Source organism: Hypanus sabinus, chromosome 25, assembly GCF_030144855.1.
Source record: "Hypanus sabinus isolate sHypSab1 chromosome 25, sHypSab1.hap1, whole genome shotgun sequence".
In the NCBI taxonomy this organism is placed as follows: Eukaryota; Metazoa; Chordata; class Chondrichthyes; order Myliobatiformes; family Dasyatidae; genus Hypanus; species Hypanus sabinus.
Window position 1 is genome coordinate 49,503,771 of NC_082730.1, and position 22,672 is coordinate 49,526,442.

Below are 22,672 nucleotides of genomic sequence, written 5' to 3' on the forward strand. Positions count from 1 at the left end.
GACCATTACACTTGGGGGATATCAGACTGGTATATTAGTATCTCCCCCCACCGTGACCATTACACTCGGGGGAATATCAGACTGGTATATTAGTATCTCCCCCCACCGTGACCATTACACTCGGGGGATATCAGACTGGTATATTAGTAACCCCCCCCACCGTGACCATTACACTCGGTGGATATCAGACTGGTATATTAGTATCTTCCCCCACCATGACCAATACACTCGGGGGATATCACACTGGTATATTAGTATCCCCCCCCACCGTGACCATTACACTGGGGGGATATCAGACTGGTATATTAGTATCCCCCCCCACCGTGACCATTACACTCGGGGGATATCACACTGGTATATTAGTATCCCTCCTCACCGTGACCATTACACTTGGGGGATATCAGACTGGTATATTAGTATCTCCCCCCACCGTGACCATTACACTCGGGGGATATCAGACTGGTATATTAGTATCCCCCCCCCCACCGTGACCATTACACTCGGTTGGATATCAGACTGGTATATTAGTATCTCCCCCCACCGTGACCATTACACTCGGGGGATATCAGACTGGTATATTAGTATCCCCCCCCCCCACCGTGAGCATTACACTCAGGGGATATCACACTAGTATATTAGTATCCCCCCCCCACCGTGACCATTACACTCGGTGGATATCAGACTGGTATATTAGTATCTCCCCCCACCGTGACCATTACACTCGGGGGATATCAGACTGGTATATTAGTATCCCCCCCCGACCGTGAGCATTACACTCAGGGGATATCACACTGGTATATTAGTATCCCCCCCCCACCGTGACCATTACACTCGGGGGATATCACACTGGTATATTAGTATCCCCCCCCCACCGTGACCATTACACTCGGGGATATCAGACTGGTATATTAGTATTCCCCCCCCCCCACCGTGACCATTACACTCGGGGGATATCAGACTGGTATTTTAGTATCTCCCCTCACCGTGACCATTACACTCGGGGTATATCAGACTGGTATATTAGTATCCGCCCCCCACCGTGACCATTACACTGGGGGGATATCAGACTGGTATATTAGTATCCCCCCCCACCGTGACCATTACACTCGGGGGATATCACACTGGTATATTAGTATCTCCCTCCACCGTGACCATTACACTCGGGGGATATCACACTGGTATATTAGTATCCCCCCCCACCGTGACCATTACACTCAGGGGATATCAGACTGGTATATTAGTATCCCCCCCCACCGTGACCATTACACTCGGGGGATATCACACTGGTATATTAGTATCTCCCTCCACCGTGACCATTACACTCGGGGGATATCAGACTGGTATATTAGTATCCCCCCCCACCGTGACCATTACACTCGGGGGATATCACACTGGTATATTAGTATCTCCCTCCACCGTGACCATTACACTCGGGGGATATCACACTGGTATATTAGTATCCCCCCTCAGCGTGACCATTACACTTGGGGGATATCACACTGGTATATTAGTATTCCCCCCCCCACCGTGACCATTACACTTGGGGGATATCAGACTGGTATATTAGTATCTCCCCCCACCATGACCATTACACTCGGGGGATATCAGACTGGTATATTAGTATCTCCCCCCACCGTGACCATTACACTCGGGGGATATCAGACTGGTATATTAGTAATCCCCCCACCGTGACCATTACACTCGGTGGATATCAGACTGGTATATTAGTATCTTCCCCCACCATGACCAATACACTCGGGGGATATCACACTGGTATATTAGTATCCCCCCCCCACCGTGACCATTACACTCTGGGGATATCAGACTGGTATATTAGTATCCCCCCCCACCGTGACCATTACACTCGGGGGATATCACACTGGTATATTAGTATCCCTCCTCACCGTGACCATTACACTCGGGGGATATCAGACTGGTATATTAGTATCCCCCCCCCCACCGTGACCATTACACTCGGTGGATATCAGACTGGTATATTAGTATCTCCCCCCACCGTGACCATTACACTCGGGGGATATCAGACTGGTATATTAGTATCCCCCCCCCCACCGTGAGCATTACACTCAGGGGATATCACACTAGTATATTAGTATCCCCCCCCCACCGTGACCATTACACTCGGGGGATATCAGACTGGTATATTAGTATCCCCCCCCCCCACCGTGACCATTACACTCGGGGGACATCACACTGGTATATTAGTATCCCCCCCCCCCACCGTGACCATTACACTCGGGGGATATCACACTGGTAATATTAGTATCTCCCCCCACCGTGACCATTACACTCGGGGGATATCACACTGGTATTTTAGTATCTCCCCTCACCGTGACCATTACACTCGGGGTATATCAGACTGGTATATTAGTATCCGCCCCCCACCGTGACCATTACACTGCGGGATATCAGACTGGTATATTAGTATCCCCCCCCACCGTGACCATTACACTCGGGGGATATCACACTGGTATATTAGTATCTCCCTCCACCGTGACCATTACACTCGGGGGATATCACACTGGTATATTAGTATCCCCCCCCACCGTGACCATTACACTCAGGGGATATCAGACTGGTATATTAGTATCCCCCCCTACCGTGACCATTACACTCGGGGGATATCACACTGGTATATTAGTATCTCCCTCCACCGTGACCATTACACTCGGGGGATATCAGACTGGTATATTAGTATCCCCCCCCACCGTGACCATTACACTCGGGGGATATCACACTGGTATATTAGTATCTCCCTCCACCGTGACCATTACACTCGGGGGATATCACACTGGTATATTAGTATCCCCCTCACCGTGACCATTACACTCGGGGGATATCAGACTGGTATATTAGTATCCCCCCCCACCGTGACCATTACACTCGGGGATATCACACTGGTATATTAGTATCTCCCTCCACCGTGACCATTACACTCGGGGGATATCACACTGGTATATTAGTATCCCCCCCCACCGTGACCATTACACTCAGGGGATATCAGACTGGTATATTAGTATCCCCCCCCACCGTGACCATTACACTCGGGGGATATCACACTGGTATATTAGTATCCCCCCCCACCGTGACCATTACACTCGGGGGATATCACACTGGTATATTAGTATCTCCCTCCACCGTGACCATTACACTCGGGGGATATCAGACTGGTATATTAGTATCCCCCCCCACCGTGACCATTACACTCGGGGGATATCACACTGGTATATTAGTATCTCCCTCCACCGTGACCATTACACTCGGGGGATATCACACTGGTATATTAGTATCCCCCCTCAGCGTGACCATTACACTTGGGGGATATCACACTGGTATATTAGTATTCCCCCCCCCACCGTGACCATTACACTTGGGGGATATCAGACTGGTATATTAGTATCTCCCCCCACCATGACCATTACACTCGGGGGATATCAGACTGGTATATTAGTATCTCCCCCCACCGTGACCATTACACTCGGGGGATATCAGACTGGTATATTAGTAACCCCCCCACCGTGACCATTACACTCGGTGGATATCAGACTGGTATATTAGTATCTTCCCCCACCATGACCAATACACTCGGGGGATATCACACTGGTATATTAGTATCCCCCCCCACCGTGACCATTACACTCTGGGGATATCAGACTTGTATATTAGTATCCCCCCCCCACCGTGACCATTACACTCGGGGGATATCACACGGGTATATTAGTATCCCTCCTCACCGTGACCATTACACTCGGGGGATATCACACTGGTATATTAGTATCCCCCCCCACCGTGACCATTACACTCTGGGGATATCAGACTTGTATATTAGTATCCCCCCCCACCGTGACCATTACACTCGGGGGATATCACACGGGTATATTAGTATCCCTCCTCACCGTGACCATTACACTCGGGGGATATCAGACTGGTATATTAGTATCCCCCCCCCCACCGTGACCATTACACTCGGTGGATATCAGACTGGTATATTAGTATCTCCCCCCACCGTGACCATTACACTCGGGGGATATCAGACTGTATATTAGTATCCCCCCCCCCCACCGTGAGCATTACACTCAGGGGATATCACACTAGTATATTAGTATCCCCCCCCCACCGTGACCATTACACTCGGGGGATATCAGACTGGTATATTAGTATCCCCCCCCCCCACCGTGACCATTACACTCGGGGGACATCACACTGGTATATTAGTATCCCCCCCCCCCACCGTGACCATTACACTCGGGGGATATCACACTGGTATATTAGTATCTCCCCCACCGTGACCATTACACTCGGGGGATATCACACTGGTATTTTAGTATCTCCCCTCACCGTGACCATTACACTCGGGGTATATCAGACTGGTATATTAGTATCCGCCCCCCACCGTGACCATTACACTGCGGGGATATCAGACTGGTATATTAGTATCCCCCCCCACCGTGACCATTACACTCGGGGGATATCACACTGGTATATTAGTATCTCCCTCCACCGTGACCATTACACTCGGGGGATATCACACTGGTATATTAGTATCCCCCCCCACCGTGACCATTACACTCAGGGGATATCAGACTGGTATATTAGTATCCCCCCCTACCGTGACCATTACACTCGGGGGATATCACACTGGTATATTAGTATCTCCCTCCACCGTGACCATTACACTCGGGGATATCAGACTGGTATATTAGTATCCCCCCCCACCGTGACCATTACACTCGGGGGATATCACACTGGTATATTAGTATCTCCCTCCACCGTGACCATTACACTCGGGGGATATCACACTGGTATATTAGTATCCCCCCTCACCGTGACCATTACACTCGGGGGATATCAGACTGGTATATTAGTTATCCCCCCCCACCGTGACCATTACACTCGGTGGATATCACACTGGTATATTAGTATCTCCCTCCACCGTGACCATTACACTCGGGGTATATCACACTGGTATATTAGTATCCCCCCCCACCGTGACCATTACACTCAGGGGATATCAGACTGGTATATTAGTATCCCCCCCACCGTGACCATTACACTCGGGGGATATCACACTGGTATATTAGTATCCCCCCCCACCGTGACCATTACACTCGGGGGATATCACACTGGTATATTAGTATCTCCCTCCACCGTGACCATTACACTCGGGGGATATCAGACTGGTATATTAGTATCCCCCCCCACCGTGACCATTACACTCGGGGGATATCACACTGGTATATATAGTATCTCCCTCCACCGTGACCATTACACTCGGGGGATATCACACTGGTATATTAGTATCCCCCTCAGCGTGACCATTACACTTTGGGGATATCACACTGGTATATTAGTATTCCCCCCCCCACCGTGACCATTACACTTGGGGGATATCAGACTGGTATATTAGTATCTCCCCCCACCATGACCATTACACTCGGGGGATATCAGACTGGTATATTAGTATCTCCCCCCACCGTGACACATTACACTCGGGGGATATCAGACTGGTATATTAGTAACCCCCCCACCGTGACCATTACACTCGGTGGATATCAGACTGGTATATTAGTATCTTCCCCCACCATGACCAATACACTCGGGGGATATCACACTGGTATATTAGTATCCCCCCCCACCGTGACCATTACACTCTGGGGATATCAGACTTGTATATTAGTATCCCCCCCCACCGTGACCATTACACTCGGGGATATCACACGGGTATATTAGTATCCCTCCTCACCGTGACCATTACACTCGGGGGATATCAGACTGGTATATTAGTATCCCCCCCCCCACCGTGACCATTACACTCGGTGGATATCAGACTGGTATATTAGTATCTCCCCCCACCGTGACCATTACACTCGGGGGATATCAGACTGGTATATTAGTATCCCCCCCCCCACCGTGAGCATTACACTCAGGGGATATCACACTAGTATATTAGTATCCCCCCCCCACCGTGACCATTACACTCGGGGGATATCAGACTGGTATATTAGTATCCCCCCCCCCCACCGTGACCATTACACTCGGGGGACATCACACTGGTATATTAGTATCCACCCCCCCACCGTGACCATTACACTCGGGGGATATCACACTGGTATATTAGTATCTCCCCCCACCGTGACCATTACACTCGGGGGATATCACACTGGTATTTTAGTATCTCCCCTCACCGTGACCATTACACTCGGGGTATATCAGACTGGTATATTAGTATCCGCCCCCCACCGTGACCATTACACTGCGGGGATATCAGACTGGTATATTAGTATCCCCCCCCACCGTGACCATTACACTCGGGGGATATCACACTGGTATATTAGTATCTCCCTCCACCGTGACCATTACACTCGGGGGATATCACACTGGTATATTAGTATCCCCCCCCACCGTGACCATTACACTCAGGGGATATCAGACTGGTATATTAGTATCCCCCCCCACCGTGACCATTACACTCGGGGGATATCACACTGGTATATTAGTATCTCCCTCCACCGTGACCATTACACTCGGGGGATATCAGACTGGTATATTAGTATCCCCCCCCACCGTGACCATTACACTCGGGGGATATCACACTGGTATATTAGTATCTCCCTCCACCGTGACCATTACACTCGGGGGATATCACACTGGTATATTAGTATCCCCCCTCACCGTGACCATTACACTCGGGGGATATCAGACTGGTATATTAGTATCCCCCCCCACCGTGACCATTACACTCGGGGGATATCACACTGGTATATTAGTATCTCCCTCCACCGTGACCATTACACTCGGGGGATATCACACTGGTATATTAGTATCCCCCCCCACCGTGACCATTACACTCAGGGGATATCAGACTGGTATATTAGTATCCCCCCCCCACCGTGACCATTACACTCGGGGGATATCACACTGGTATATTAGTATCTCCCTCCACCGTGACCATTACACTCGGGGGATATCAGACTGGTATATTAGTAACCCCCCCACCGTGACCATTACACTCGGGGGATATCACACTGGTATATTAGTATCTCCCTCCACCGTGACCATTACACTCGGGGGATATCACACTGGTATATTAGTATCCCCCCTGACTGTGACCATTACACTTGGGGGATATCACACTGGTATATTAGTATTCCCCCCCCCACCGTGACCATTACACTTGGGGGATATCAGACTGGTATATTAGTATCTCCCCCCACCGTGACCATTACACTCGGGGGATATCAGACTGGTATATTAGTATCTCCCCCCACCGTGACCATTACACTCTGGGGATATCAGACTGGTATATTAGTAACCCCCCCCCACCGTGACCATTACACTCGGTGGATATCAGACTGGTATATTAGTATCTTCCCCCACCATGACCAATACACTCGGGGGATATCACACTGGTATATTAGTATCCCCCCCCACCGTGACCATTACACTCAGGGGATATCAGTCTGGTATATTAGTATCCCCCCCCACCGTGACCATTACACTCGGGGGATATCACACTGGTATATTAGTATCCCCCCTCACCGTGACCATTACACTTGGGGGATATCAGACTGGTATATTAGTATCTCCCCCCACCGTGACCATTACACTCGGGGGATATCAGACTGGTATATTAGTATCCCCCCCCGACCGTGAGCATTACACTCAGGGGATATCACACTGGTATATTAGTATCCCCCCCCCCACCGTGACCATTACACTCGGGGGATATCACACTAGTATATTAGTATCCCCCCTGACTGTGACCATTACACTTGGGGGATATCACACTGGTATATTAGTATTCCCCCCCCCACCGTGACCATTACACTTGGGGGATATCAGACTGGTATAGTAGTATCTCCCCCCACCGTGACCATTACACTCGGGGGATATCAGACTGGTATATTAGTATCTCCCCCCACCGTGACCATTACACTCGGGGGATATCAGACTGGTATATTAGTAACCCCCCCCCACCGTGACCATTACACTCGGTGGATATCAGACTGGTATATTAGTATCTTCCCCCACCATGACCAATACACTCGGGGGATATCAGTCTGGTATATTAGTATCCCCCCCACCGTGACCATTACACTCGGGGGATATCACACTGGTATATTAGTATCCCTCCTCACCGTGACCATTACACTTGGGGGATATCAGACTGGTATATTAGTATCTCCCCCCACCGTGACCATTACACTCGGGGGATATCAGACTGGTATATTAGTATCCCCCCCCCCACCGTGACCATTACACTCGGTGGATATCAGACTGGTATATTAGTATCTCCCCCCACCGTGACCATTACACTCGGGGGATATCAGACTGGTACATTAGTATCCCCCCCCGACCGTGAGCATTACACTCAGGGGATATCACACTGGTATATTAGTATCCCCCCCCCACCGTGACCATTACACTCGGGGGATATCACACTGGTATATTAGTATCCCCCCCCCACCGTGACCATTACACTCGGGGGATATCAGACTGGTATATTAGTATTCCCCCCCCCCCCACCGTGACCATTACACTCGGGGGATATCAGACTGGTATTTTAGTATCTCCCCTCACCGTGACCATTACACTCGGGGTATATCAGACTGGTATATTAGTAAACGCCCCCCACCGTGACCATTACACTGGGGGGATATCAGACTGGTATATTAGTATCCCCCCCCACCGTGACCATTACACTCGGGGGATATCACACTGGTATATTAGTATCTCCCTCCACCGTGACCATTACACTCGGGGAATATCACACTGGTATATTAGTATCCCCCCCCACCGTGACCATTACACTCAGGGGATATCAGACTGGTATATTAGTATCCCCCCCCACCGTGACCATTACACTCGGGGGATATCACACTGGTATATTAGTATCTCCCTCCACCGTGACCATTACACTCGGGGGATATCAGACTGGTATATTAGTATCCCCCCCCCACCGTGACCATTACACTCGGGGGATATCACACTGGTATATTAGTATCTCCCTCCACCGTGACCATTACACTCGGGGGATATCACACTGGTATATTAGTATCCCCCCTCACTGTGACCATTACACTTGGGGGATATCACACTGGTATATTAGTATTCCCCCCCCCCCACCGTGACCATTACACTTGGGGGATATCAGACTGGTATATTAGTATCTCCCCCCACCGTGACCATTACACTCGGGGGATATCAGACTGGTATATTAGTATCTCCCCCCACCGTGACCATTACACTCGGGGGATATCAGACTGGTACATTAGTAACCCCCCCCACCGTGACCATTACACTCGGTGGATATCAGACTGGTATATTAGTATCTTCCCCCACCATGACCAATACACTCGGGGGATATCACACTGGTATATTAGTATCCCCCCCCACCGTGACCATTACACTCAGGGGATATCAGACTGGTATATTAGTATCCCCCCCCACCGTGACCATTACACTCGGGGGATATCACACTGGTATATTAGTATCCCTCCTCACCGTGACCATTACACTCGGGGGATATCAGACTGGTATATTAGTATCTCCCCCCACCGTGGCCATTACACTCGGGGGATATCAGACTGGTATATTAGTATCCCCCCCCCACCGTGACCATTACACTCGGTGGATATCAGACTGGTATATTAGTATCTCCCCCCACCGTGACCATTACACTCGGGGGATATCAGACTGGTATATTAGTATCCCCCCCCCACCGTGAGCATTACACTCAGGGGATATCACACTGGTATATTAGTATCCCCCCCCCACCGTGACCATTACACTCGGGGGATATCACACTGGTATATTAGTATCCCCCCCCCACCGTGACCATTACACTCGGGGGATATCAGACTGGCATATTAGTATCCGCCCCCCACCGTGACCATTACACTGGGGGGATATCACACTGGTATATTAGTATCCCTCCCCAGCGTGACCATTACACTCGGGGGATATCAGACTGGTATATTAGTATCCCCCCCCACCGTGACCATTACACTCGGGGGATATCAGACTTATTACATTTACACAAAACAATTCCATTGAACTCTGCTTTGCAGAAGGAAGGGGTCACTTTGGTTCCAATATGTGCAGCAAGATTGTGAATGCATTCAGATATAACATGCTATCAATTTAGTTACAAAATTAAATCTTTCCCCGTTCATCATTACACCTTCCCTTTGCCTGTAGCGCGTTCTCTACAGTCCTGCACCTCACCCTTTCAGTCTCTATCATGACGGAGTTACTCACTGGGCTGCTTGTTGAGGAACTCCTGGAATTTGCTGCGTTCATACTGAATAGACTGTTGCTGCAAGTGTGGCTTCAGTGTCTTAATGGTAAAGTTCAACATGTCCATCTTCATCAAGTCAAGCACACGGAAGATCTCCCTAAAAATGTAAAACTAGATGGATTAAAGAGATCATTTCAAAGGAACAGGCCTCTGTACTCCACAATGTTTATGATGGAGCAGCATCACAGGATATAAGGATAGTTGGACGGGTAGAGAACAAGAAGATGTGGAAAAACCTTTAATACATTATAACCAGGGTGCTATATGGGGTTAATGAGCAGAGCCATTAGGAGAGGACACAGATAATTTCTAATGAAGATTTACATTCAAATACTAATGTGCTTCAGTGGTGATTATAACCCTCGGAGTCCAGGAGAGCCACAGTTCTGGTCTAGGCAGGAAATCTGAAAGGCTTGGGTGATTTTCAACTACAGTCGTCCTTCCTTATCCATGGGGGATTGGTTCTGAGACCCTCCCACGGATACCAAAAATCACAGATGCTCAAGTCCCTTATTTAACCTGTCTCAGTGCGGTGGACCCAGTGGAACCCCGGACTTTATTTAACGTCTCAGTGTGGTGGACATTAGGACCTGGCAGTGCAGCTCTGAATCCGCAGTGTTTCTGTTCACTAAAATAATCATGATCATGATTGAAAATAAGGTGGAAGTAATAAAGCGATTGGAAAGAGGTGAAACGCCATCGGTCATTGGAAAAGCGTTAGGCTTCAGTCGGTCAATGATTGGAACAATTTTAATGGAGCCTGTGAAAGGCCCTGCCCCGATGAAAGCTACGATTATTACTAAGCAACGCAGTGGTTTAATTATTGAAACGCATATGTTTCTTAAGTGTTTTATATGCATAGAAAGGTAAAATATGTACTATATACTAAGAAAAACATTTAACTAACTGATGCTAAATACCGGATGTACCTGTTCCGACTTCAAATCTAACTTAAAGACGGAGTCAGGAATGGAACACGTTCATAACCCAGGGACTGCCTGTACTTTTAAGTCATTTCTAGATACTACAATACTAATACAATGTAAATGTTATGTAAATAGTTGTTATACTGTATTGTTTAGGGAATAATGTTAAGAAAAAAATAGTCTGTACATGCTCAAATAACGAATGCTGGAGAGAGAACTTCCGGGTTTTCCCGATCCGTGGTTGGTTGAATCCACACATGTGGAATCCGCAGATAAAGAGGGCCGACTGTATAACTGCTACCCCCAGCTTTTCCAAATAGCCCCTGTATCTGATGATTCTACTTTTTCCATTTATACCTCCTCTAGACCCATTTATTACCCTTTCATTGTCCTAATGTTAACTCCTATGAAGATCAATGTACATTTCTTTCATCATTGAAGTTTTGCTGACTTCCCATTTTGTTCTCTTCTTAAAACATTGCTCAAAACCTGTTACATTGCTAATATCCTTCAGTTCCAATGAAAGGCCATTGACTTGAAATGCTGAGATTCTTTATTTAGAGACACTGCCTGAGCTGCTAAGTATTTCCAGCATTTTCTGTTTTTTTTATATAAAGTAAAGCAAATTATGAACACCAGAAAGATGACAGCTTTGCAAATAACAAGGACTGTGAACGAAGAGACGTGATAAATAAAGTTGTGTCAGAATTTGCAATAGTATGCAGACTAATCAACACTTTCACAACTGATAGGTGCAGCATCGATGGTACAAAATTAAAAGACTCATGGGAAAACACTGAGAGAAGTAAATGAGCAAGAGACTTTGTAGTTTCATTATCAAGTCTATTCTTGGCTTCTGTTAAGAGAATGAACAAAATTGTGGATTTTATTATAAAATGAAAGAACCATGCTTTAAAGGAGGTTATAATACTTCTGTAATTTATAACTTAAAAATGTAACTACAAACTTGTATTATTTGTACGTCCATGTGAATCCTGCAGTAATAAGACATTGCATTTATATATTTGCTTTCAATGCAGTAAAATGTGACAGGGTGGTTCACTAAAACAGACTAAGGCACAACAGCCGATATCAGAATAAGTGAATCTTAAAGGCTGGAAAGAGGGTTAATTCTAATATAATACACATGCCCGTCCTCACTTACCTGAAGAGAGATATGGTCCCTGTGATGCCTTTCAGTTTCTTTATCTCTTCATCCCTGACTGGTGCACAGAGACTTCCCATCATACTGATGATGAAGCCAGCCAGTCGGTGGATGTCCAGCGCATTGTGATTGGCCTGTTGTTGGATCAGCTCCGTGTCCAGTACCTCACCAATCTGTGATCGCAAACGAGTGTGACCGGGGAGCAGGAGTGACAACAGTGACTGAGGAGAACAAAATCAACAATGAGCAGGGTCCAGATCAGACCATCGTCCCAATAACTCCATCAAACTGCACGTCTTGGGTTGTGGGAGGAAACCTATGTGGTCGCTCGAAGAACGTGCAGACTCCAGTATCAAAGATCAGGACCGAGTCCAGGTTGCTGGAATTGCCAGAAGCTGCATTTCCTGTTGACCCACCGTGCTGTGGCCCTTTCTCTCCCGCTCCTTTACCTTTGGAGGATAGGGAAGGTTTAGAGGATGGATGGCAAAGCTTTAGGTGTAGAAGGATATGGGCCAAATGCAGACATATGGGATTCACTCAGTTAGACTACTTGATCAGCATGGACAAGTTGAGCTGAAGGGCCTATTTTGGCATTGTATAGCTATAAGAATTCCTCCCATGGACAAGGAGTTCTGCACTTGCTGAGCAATTTTGATCAACTCCTAGAATCTACTGGAGTTATTTTCCAGGATAACTTCAGGTGGATGCACAGATCTAGAGTGTGGCAGAGGACAGCCATTTTCCTATTCTGTCCCCTGAAGAATGAAAATAATTTGCTTGAATTTTGGTTTTGCAGGTTCTAAAGTGGTTAATGAGGTGTGTAAACTGAAGGCTCTTTCACACATGGGGCAGTTGGTGATTGAGTGAGTGCGCAGATGGATAGCTTGCTAGTTTTCCAAAGGGAGAACTTTCAGAAATATTGCTCCAAAGATTGGAGATTGTTGCTATACTGGTGACAGTTGCACAGAATTCCCATTGATATTATGACAGGAAGTTGAGAAACTTTGGCTGAAATTCAGGGAGAGTGAAGACTCAATTTAGCATCATATTTGCAAAGATGTGAGCCACGTTTGAAGCATTCTCTATCCCCAGTGCAAGGGTAAATGTGGATTTGCCCATTCTACAACTGATGTCACTGTCCAGCACAACTCTGAAGGGTTTATAAATTATTCTATTAGATGTCCTTATCCAAGGCAGATGTACAGTGGATGTGAAAGGCTCTGTAGTGTTGTATACAGCTGCTTTGAGGTTTCAGTGTTAAATTCCAATCTGTCTTTTCCAGGGAAAAGGTACGAGAACTGGGCCAATTAGCATGTGTATTGTATTCCAGACTGACCTCTGTCTATCTTGAGCCCTCACCTCTTTAACTTCCTGCAGCAGCTTGATGGCCTGGCAGTACTGTGGTGGGGTCTCGTTTAGCTGGGCCTGCAGACAGTCCCAGAATGCTTGGTGCATGATCTCCTTCACCCTCCTTTCCAAACTGTGAAAAAAATGAGCAGATATTTAACAGTGAGACTGCTACAGGGAAACAAGGGTGTGTCATTGGTATAGGCAGCACGATAGTAAAGCTCTCTGACTACTGTCTGAATAGCTGTTTGGTAGTGCTATCAATTTCCCTTCATTCCCTGTGGTCTAGTAACCTTTTCCCTTCTAGTATTCATACAGTTCATTTTGGAAGTTCGTTTCATGATTCTTCTCAACTATGTATTTCAGGTCATAAAAACTCCCGTGTATTTGCTTTTCTCATATCACCTCTGGTCCTTTTGGCAATTGTTATGAATGAGGAGCAACTCTGATGGGCAGAATCGCCAATGCCCCCCCCCCTTCGGAGAATCGCAAATCGCTACTATTCCGATGCTGTTATCAAGGGAGATGAGAGAGACACAGGATAACAGCAAAGGCAGTTGTTATTGACAACGCAGGGATACACAAAAGTGGAATGTCTCCTGACATAAGCGGAACGGAACCACTGATTACTGCTATTGTCTCTTGGAGAAGGATTGTGTATTGAGTACTGTACTATTCATTGAAACCCCTCAGGGGGCAACCAGAGTGGTCTGGTTGAGGGATTGCATCATCCCAACCTGATCGACACCTGAGACCCCGTGACAGAGGATATATTTCCATCGGACAATTCATTATCCCCTAGACAACGATAGAGCTTATTTCTTATTGATTATTATTATACCCGCACTTTTAGGTTTAGTATTGACGATGTATATTATCTGTATATTTGCATTGATATTATTTTTGTGTATTTTTACTAACAAATACTGTTAAAAATAGTATCATCAGACTTCAACAGATACTCCTATCTTTGCTGGTAAGATACCCAGTTACGGGGTTCGTAACACAATCACCTCACATCTGTTTCCTTTGGTTACTGACATTTCTGTCAATAGGATATGTATTCCTATATACCCTGTTGAAACCTTTCATGAATCTGAACATTTCAATCACTCTCTGCTCCAAAGACAACAAACTCAGCTTTGGTATTTTCTCCACACAATCTAAGTCCTTCTCCCATGATACCATCCTAGTAAATATGTTCAGTATTATTTCCCGAGGCCTTGATATTCTTAGTAAAAGGTGGAATCTATAAGTGAACACAAAATTCCAAGCCTAATCATTTTACAGCAGTTAACCAATAATTTCACTGTTTCTATCTTTTATGAATTAATAAAATCAAGGGTTTCTTATTTTTTTAAGTGTTTTCTAAAACATGTCCTGCCACCTTCAAAGTATTTTGTGCACACATCTCCAGGAGCCTTGTTTTCACAGAACTAACATTGTACCATTTGGTTCCCATTACTTCATTGCATTCTACCTATCAACATGAATCACTTCCCACTTCTCAGTATTAAAGATGCTGTCATGTCACCAGACTCTCTATTTCACCCTGACGGCATCTCATAGTTTATTACATTGTTGAGCTGTTCCTGTGGCACACTTTGAAATAATATCCTCGCAACCCAGGTCAGAAATATGTCATAAAAGGGCATTGGCTTCAACAATATCACCTGGGGAACATCAAAACAATTCTCTATTATGAGAAGACAATGTACCATCATGAAGGAGTTGCTTTCTATCTTGAAGTCTTATATCCAGCTGCATTAAATCTTGAATCACATGAGCTTTATTTTCATAATCAATTCCTTCTGAATGGGTTAGTTGATAAACTAACACATAACCATGTCAACTAACAGTGGGAAGGAAGACAAATGATTAATCCAGAAATTAAACTTGGTAAAATTGACCGTTACCTGTTCTGAGGCAGTTCCTTCTGCTGGAACTGAAAGTTGCTGTTTATGACCACTTCATGTGCGATGGCCAGGTTGGACACATCTCGGGCAGTTTCCAGAACTTCAGCCACAGATATGAGCCGCGGCGGGCTGGCTGTGGAAAGAACAACATGTAGACAGCATATTCTTATTTTCAAAATGACCACATCAGTTCTTCACGAAGCTATAACTTGCACTCTTACCAACTTCACTGGTGTGTGGCTGTCGATCTGGTCTCCATGTGACCGGCCTGAAGATTAATGCGAGGTTCAACCTGATTTTTATTGAAGTACCCATCTGAGAACAAACTATTTAATTTGAACTACAGAGACAAAGATCCAGGATGCTACTAAATAACATGTCTGATCAAGGATAAATTTACTTTAAAGGGACTGGAGATGAATTCTATTTAGAATTTGATTTCTCACTACTTGACATTATAACATGTGGCACCTATCTGAGGAAAGAACTGAGATAAGTCTAAATTTCCATCATTTCAGATTATAACCATCCTCATGTTTCTTAAAAGAAAGGAAATTACATTGCGACCATTAACATTTTAATGTATCTTCTAGCAAATATCTAGTAAGCCTTAAATAAATAAAGTTTGTATATTTGGCTGCCTTTGCTTTTAAAATATTTTCTCATGTCTCAAATCCAAATCCTTTTAAGTTTTAGTCCTATAATATTTAAGGCTCGCACAATTGGAACAGTGCAAAATAATTTACTGCATGTGGTAATTCAGGAACAAGTTGCCTTCGACAGCTTTTTTGCAAAACTTTACATTGAAATTACAATATGGAAACGGACTATTCACATTAATGACCTGAAGGAGTGCATGGATGTAACGTTTCCAAGTATTTCTATCTGTATGTCTATATTGATAGACATATAGATAGAGATACAAGCTGCAGAGTGATTGAGTGATCAGACCAAGTTCTGGCAAATGGAACTTCGAAAAGTCTAATATTAGGGAGTATACATGTAAGATAAGGATAACCTCGAAGTTCCGTGAGGCAAATTGTTTTTTTTTATTAACACAGGGAATGGTGGTTGCCTGAAATACACTGTTAAGGGTGGCCGTGGAGGCAAATACTATAGAGATGTTAAAAGAGGCTCTTGGATGGGCACATGAATATGCAGAGAATGCATGAATGTAAATTTGTGTAGGCAGAGGAGATTAATTTAGGAGGATTTTGAGAGTAATACCTTAGAGATTTCCAAATCTAAACTCTATAGTTATTTCAACACACTGCGTGAATAGGAATTTGGCAAGCTTTGTTGGGCTGGATGGCCTGTCCTTGTCAATAACCTTCTAATATTCAAATTTATTTTGTAATAAAAGGTTTAAGTACTAGTTTAATTAGTTCATCATAACATTGTGGGCCAAAGGGCCCGTACTTGGTGCTGGACTGTTCTGTGTCAATGTTCGAGTGCTCAGTAGTCTGTGATAAGAAGAACCAAAGGGCCAATTATTTTCTAAATGGAGAGCGTCTCAGAACGATGCTCAAAGAGATCTAATTAAATAATCACTCAAACATAAGCAGGCAAGACCAACAAATAGTTTAGAAGGCAAGCAACAGCTTGTTCTTTATTGCGAGGGGGAGGTGGTTGGAGTTCAGTAACAGTGAGGTTTGTTACAGTTGTGCAAAGGGTTGATGAGGTCACATCTGGAATAATGTGCCACTTTATGCAGACGGTTTTCAGGTTACTATAGGATGGACATGAAGAGTGTGTGTGAGAGGATCACGGAAACACCGATGACAGGGTGAACCATTGCAGGAAGAGGGGTCGCCAGCTGGCCTCAGTGACTTGGTGATCGAGCGAGCAACTAACTCAGTGCTCCCAGTTCCGCTCGGCCTGACCCAGCCTCGGTTGTTGCATCAAAGGTGGGGGGGGGGAGAGGGAGGAGGAATGTGAAAATGTCCATTCCCACCCTGCAGACGATGTCTGCAACCCTGTATCAGGCAACGTCCACCCCTATTCATCTCACCAGTCTCTCGAATGTTCAATCATAGGTACGAGATGTTCATTATTCAGGGGTTTGTAACCTGGGGAAGCGCAGGAGCACTGGAGGAGGTCCAAAGATGATTGCTGGGAAGGGAGGGTAGTCCTCTCAGGAGATTACAGAAAGTTTTATCTGTGTTCGTGTTTGTAAGAATGGGGGGGGGGGGGGGGAATCTTACTCAAATGTATAAGATCCTTAAGGACTTAAGGTTAAGATGTCTTCACAAGTTGAAGAATCGGAAAGAAGAGGACAAAGTTACAGAATAAGTGGCCAGTCACTTAAAACTAAGATGCAGGAAATTTCTTTATCAGATGATGATGAATCTCTGAAATTCTCTTCCCTGGACAGTGTTGGAGACCAGACCATTAATTAGAGATGGGAATTTTTTTTTTAAAGAGCTAGGAATTGTGGATTATGAGGAGCTGGCACAGAGGAGGAATTGAGGCCAACATAGATCAGCCATATTCACTTTGAATGCCAGGGAGACTTGAGGAGCCAAGGCCGATTCCTGCTCCTGTTTCCTTGTGTTTAAGAGGGATAACAACATGAGAGAGTCTCCAACTGGGAATTGCTTCTCAAGAGAGGGAGGAAAGCACCTGGGCTTTCGGGGACTCCCTCAGTGAGAGACATCTTCCACATGGTGCTCCCTACTTCCCCGTAGCCCTTGCCACGCAACAAACCTCAACATCACCCAAATTTACAGTTTGCAGATTAAAATAGTCTAGTACAAAATGAGATTTTAAATAATAAGTTTATTTCAAGGAAGAGCAGCTGCTTGGGGTTAAACTGAGGAGATCTGGTCTGAGGAATCAGGTACCAGCACACTTCCATCAGTGGCATACTTAGCAGCCAGTCCTATTGCACCCACACAGGAGAAACGCAAATCACATGCATCCGTCATCCTAATTGCACTAGTCTTGGACAATTCACCCAAGATGACCCATACTGACACTATCTGCTGCTATTTTCACAACAAATTAATCAACCAATAACCCTTTTAATCTTGTGGAAAATGAATGGAGTCCACTGATCAAACATGCACGAAAGCTGATCATTTGAAGTTTGTTTTATGTACTTTGCTTATTGCCTCCAGTGTTCCTTTGCTTTAAACTTTACGTTCTAAGGCAAAGCCTGCATTTTGCATTGGGTTATTTATTCAGTAAGAGCTCTGTCTGGTAATAACAGGCATTGGGACAAGCAGCATTCCAATTGTCTGACACCACTGCAGAGAACACTCGTAAAGATGGGACTGTGCCAAGTGTCTGCTACCAGCCTGTTACATCACTCCCTCATTACAGAAGGAGATTCACAGCAAATGTTCAGGTGTAATTTAACACTCAAATGGCTATCTTCTGTTTTGAGGAAATGCCAGGAGACTCTCTTCCTGTTCTGGCAGAGAATTATGACATTTGCTTGGCACATTCGATGGCAACACTTTAGACCATAACCTTGGAAAACTGAATACACATCACCTGCTTCACCTAAAGAACAGGAGAACTATGAAGTTGATGCATTCAGAAAGTAGTTTTTAATTTGAACACAGATAAAGATGTCCAAATCAATATGCCAAGTGAAGATGAACATATGAAAGAAGTGAATATTCTCACACCTCCAAAAATAAATTCTGCTAAACTGGCATGTTATAAGCTTCAAGGACTGTCCGTTATCTGTTCCTGGATGTCTAGACAGTGGCTGTCTAGAAATGCACAACTGAGAGTGATTGTACTCTGCAGTGACTGGATGTGCAAATGGAGTGATAGTAGTTTACTGTTCTGGGTTCAATTCCTTGGCCTTAGCACTTAAGCCTCCCTTCCCCAGCTAAAGATAATTTACATGACTTCTTCCATGCATAAAGAATTGAGCTTATAAATAGATTCCACTCCCACACTTGACCTTCTGTTTTCAAACCTCTTCATTGAGAAGAAGTTTCAATGAGTTTCTGTCCAAGGTTTATGGTTGATCTGAGGTGAAATGCACCTATTTTTATACTCTTATGCCATGATGTAAATGCTATGGTGTGCTATCACTTTAGTATATTTAAATAACAATACATAACAAATTCTGGCAAAGAGAAAACTCAGAATCTGCAGTTAGCATTGGATTCTTTCCTAGCACAGAGATCCGTCTTCACAAGGGTTTATTATCTGACAAAAAAAACATTAATTTTACTTCTCCCTCTCTCTCTCTCAGGATCTGCCTGTCCTGCTGAGCTTTTCCGGAACTAATTTTTTTTTCTAATACATAACCGAACTTGGGAACTTAGATGCTGATTCACCACTCTTTTCTCCACACTGTAAAGTGCATGTTACTTAAAACTTATGATTGTACAGTACTTTCCCCAGAACTTTTTAAAGAGTGATTACTTTTGCAACGCAGGCAATTTACAATTTACATATTCTGATGACCAATTTACAATTTACATATTCTGATGACCATTATACAACAATCAGATAAAAGGCCAATTAAACTGTTTTACTGATGTTTCAATACTGGCCAGAACTTTGCCTTTCTAGGAAAAGTTGACGTTTTAAACAAAATACTACCCTGTGAGAAATGCATTTGAATTCGAGTCTTATGAACATAGAACAGGAAACAGATATAAGTGGCCAAATTGTTGGTTCCAGGAAACGCAACACTCTCAAACTGTGAGTTGGCTTTGTTGTAGATGCTGGTTTCCACTACTGGTGGTTATTTCTGCTGTTGTTCACAATTGGAATTTAGAATACAGATCTAAAAAGAACAATGTGAAGGTCAAGGATGAGGAATACAATTGCTCAAGTTGTCTTTGACTTCAAAACTGCAAACCTTGCACCTCCAAAAAAACATGGTCACTTGCTGGGGATCCTTTGGGATCACAAACCGCTCATATCTACTTCTCAGCAATAGGTGCCAGAAAGTCACCCGAGGAGAGATGGGTGGAGGAGACGTAGACTACTGTTTCTCCATCTCTTTCTTCACTGAGTTGAGGCAGATCAGTCACAAAACTGAAAAATAGTCACATCTCAACACAAGAGGCAACTATTCAACTTGCCAGGCTAGTGAAGAATTTCAAAACCATCCCACTAATCTGCTCTTTCTTTTGAGTCTTCAGCTCTTTCCTTTCACTCCAGATCATGGAAGCAAGTTCTCCTCACCTGCCCTCCAGAATTGTTAAATTCTGTTTCCTGGAATGTCCATCTTGCCACCAAAGGAAACATTCCTCCCAGTTATTAACCCATTATGAATTCAAATATTTCTGGTGTATCTCTCCATAATCTTGTGGATCACCTTACCTGTTTGGTTAGCTCCAGTGACATAAGAGAAATATATCTCTGAACTGCATTTCCTAAAATCGTTGCAACTTCCTTTCTGAGTAACAGAAATTGCTGAGCGGGAGATCGTGGAGTGAGCCAGAGACGGTGCTTTGTGGACTTGGTGTGCCAGGTTTAAAGAGCAGCTGTTGCAACTTGTGTGCTGAGCGGGAGATCGCTTGCGTTATTAGTAACTTAGCAAGGGTCAGTAAAATGTGAGGTGCAAGCACAGTGGCCTTTGTGGGAGCGGACAATGTTGGAGTGGGCCAGTGCTGGAGTGGTCAGACTTTGGCTCAACAGGCAGAGGACAAGGGTGCACAAATGTTTGGAATTATTTAGTTGATTGTAGAACTTAAGCTCAAGAAGTTAGACACCAAGGTAAAACAAGCGTAGTTGGGGTGGTAGTTAAGGGATTGGAATCATGCTGTGGGACTGCAGGGTGCTGCTGGAAGTGCAGCCAACTTCAGCTCCTGACCGACAAGGTTATGGAACTGGAGTTGGATCTGGATCTACGCGGGACCTCTGGGGAGTCTGAAACCCTCATAGATGAGACTTCTACTGAGCTGGTTACACCCAGAGTGCAGGCTTCAGGTTGTAGATGGGTCACCACCAGGGGAAGGGGAGTGCAAGGTTCCCCTGTGGACACCTTGAAGGGGATGACCTGTCAGGGCACAGCAGAAGCAGCCAGGTCAATGACACAGTAGCAGCTATGGAGGCTCAGCAGTAGAGTCAGGTAGGGCGATAGTGATAGGAGGCTCAATAGTTAGGGGAACAGACAGGAGATTCTGTGACTGTGAAAGGCATACCATATGGTGTGTTGCCTAGAGCTAAGGATGTTTCTGAGCAGCTGCAGAAGAGAGAAGGTGAACAGCCAGAGGTCAGTGTTCACTGACACCGATGACAGAGGGTGAAAGGGGACAAGGTCCTGTGCAGTAGGAATAGGGAGTTAGAGAAGAGGCTGCAGAGCAGGAGCTCCGAGGCAGAAATTCCAGGATTACTCCTGGTGCCATGTGCTAGTCAGGACAGGAATGGGATGGTCGTACAGATGAATGAGTGGCTGAGGCTCTGGTGCAGGGGCAGGGTTTCAAATTTCTGGTTCATTGGGATCTCTTCTGGGGAAGTTGTAACCTGTATAGCAAAATGCCAGTCCACACTGAACCCACTGTGCTTGTGGACAGGTTTGATGGAACTGCTGGGGAGGGCAGGGGAATGGGAACCAGATTGACAGGGCTGGTGGAGTGGGGTGCATTTGGTATACAAGTGAAGATGTTATAGATGATTACACAGAAGATTCAAAAGATTCAAAGTAAATTTTTATCAAAGTATGTTTAAATTATACAACCTTGAGATTCACAAGCATGAGAAAATCTGTAGATGTTGGAAATCCAAGCAACACACACAAAATGGCCCAAAACATCGACTGTTTACTCCTTCTATAGATGCTGCCTAGCTTGCTGGGTTCCTCCAGTATTTTGTATGTGTTGCTCAACTTTGAGATTCATAGGCAGCCACAAAACAAGAAACCCAAAAGTATCCAATTAAAAAAAAGACCAACACCCAGTGCACAAAGAGGGGGAAAAAACACAAATCGTGCAAACAACAGAACCATAGACCCGAATCCCAGAGCAGGCTCATATCCTCAGTGTCAATTCATCATAAATCACCGCAAAGCTCACAGACATGA

General features: G+C 45.2%; 1 protein-coding gene across 1 annotated transcript in view; it reads right to left on the reverse strand.

Moving 5' to 3' along the window:
* LOC132381243 (T-complex protein 11-like protein 1) overlaps positions 1-22,672 on the reverse strand; it is a 65,656-nt gene that overhangs the window by 31,555 nt on the left and 11,429 nt on the right. Inside the window, exons 3-6 of the mRNA XM_059950624.1 lie at positions 15,673-15,805; positions 13,769-13,889; positions 12,410-12,630; positions 10,279-10,415 (exon numbers count right to left, since the gene is read on the reverse strand). Coding sequence (XP_059806607.1) covers positions 10,279-10,415; positions 12,410-12,630; positions 13,769-13,889; positions 15,673-15,805 — 612 coding nt within the window. The remainder of the gene's footprint in view (positions 1-10,278; positions 10,416-12,409; positions 12,631-13,768; positions 13,890-15,672; positions 15,806-22,672) is intronic.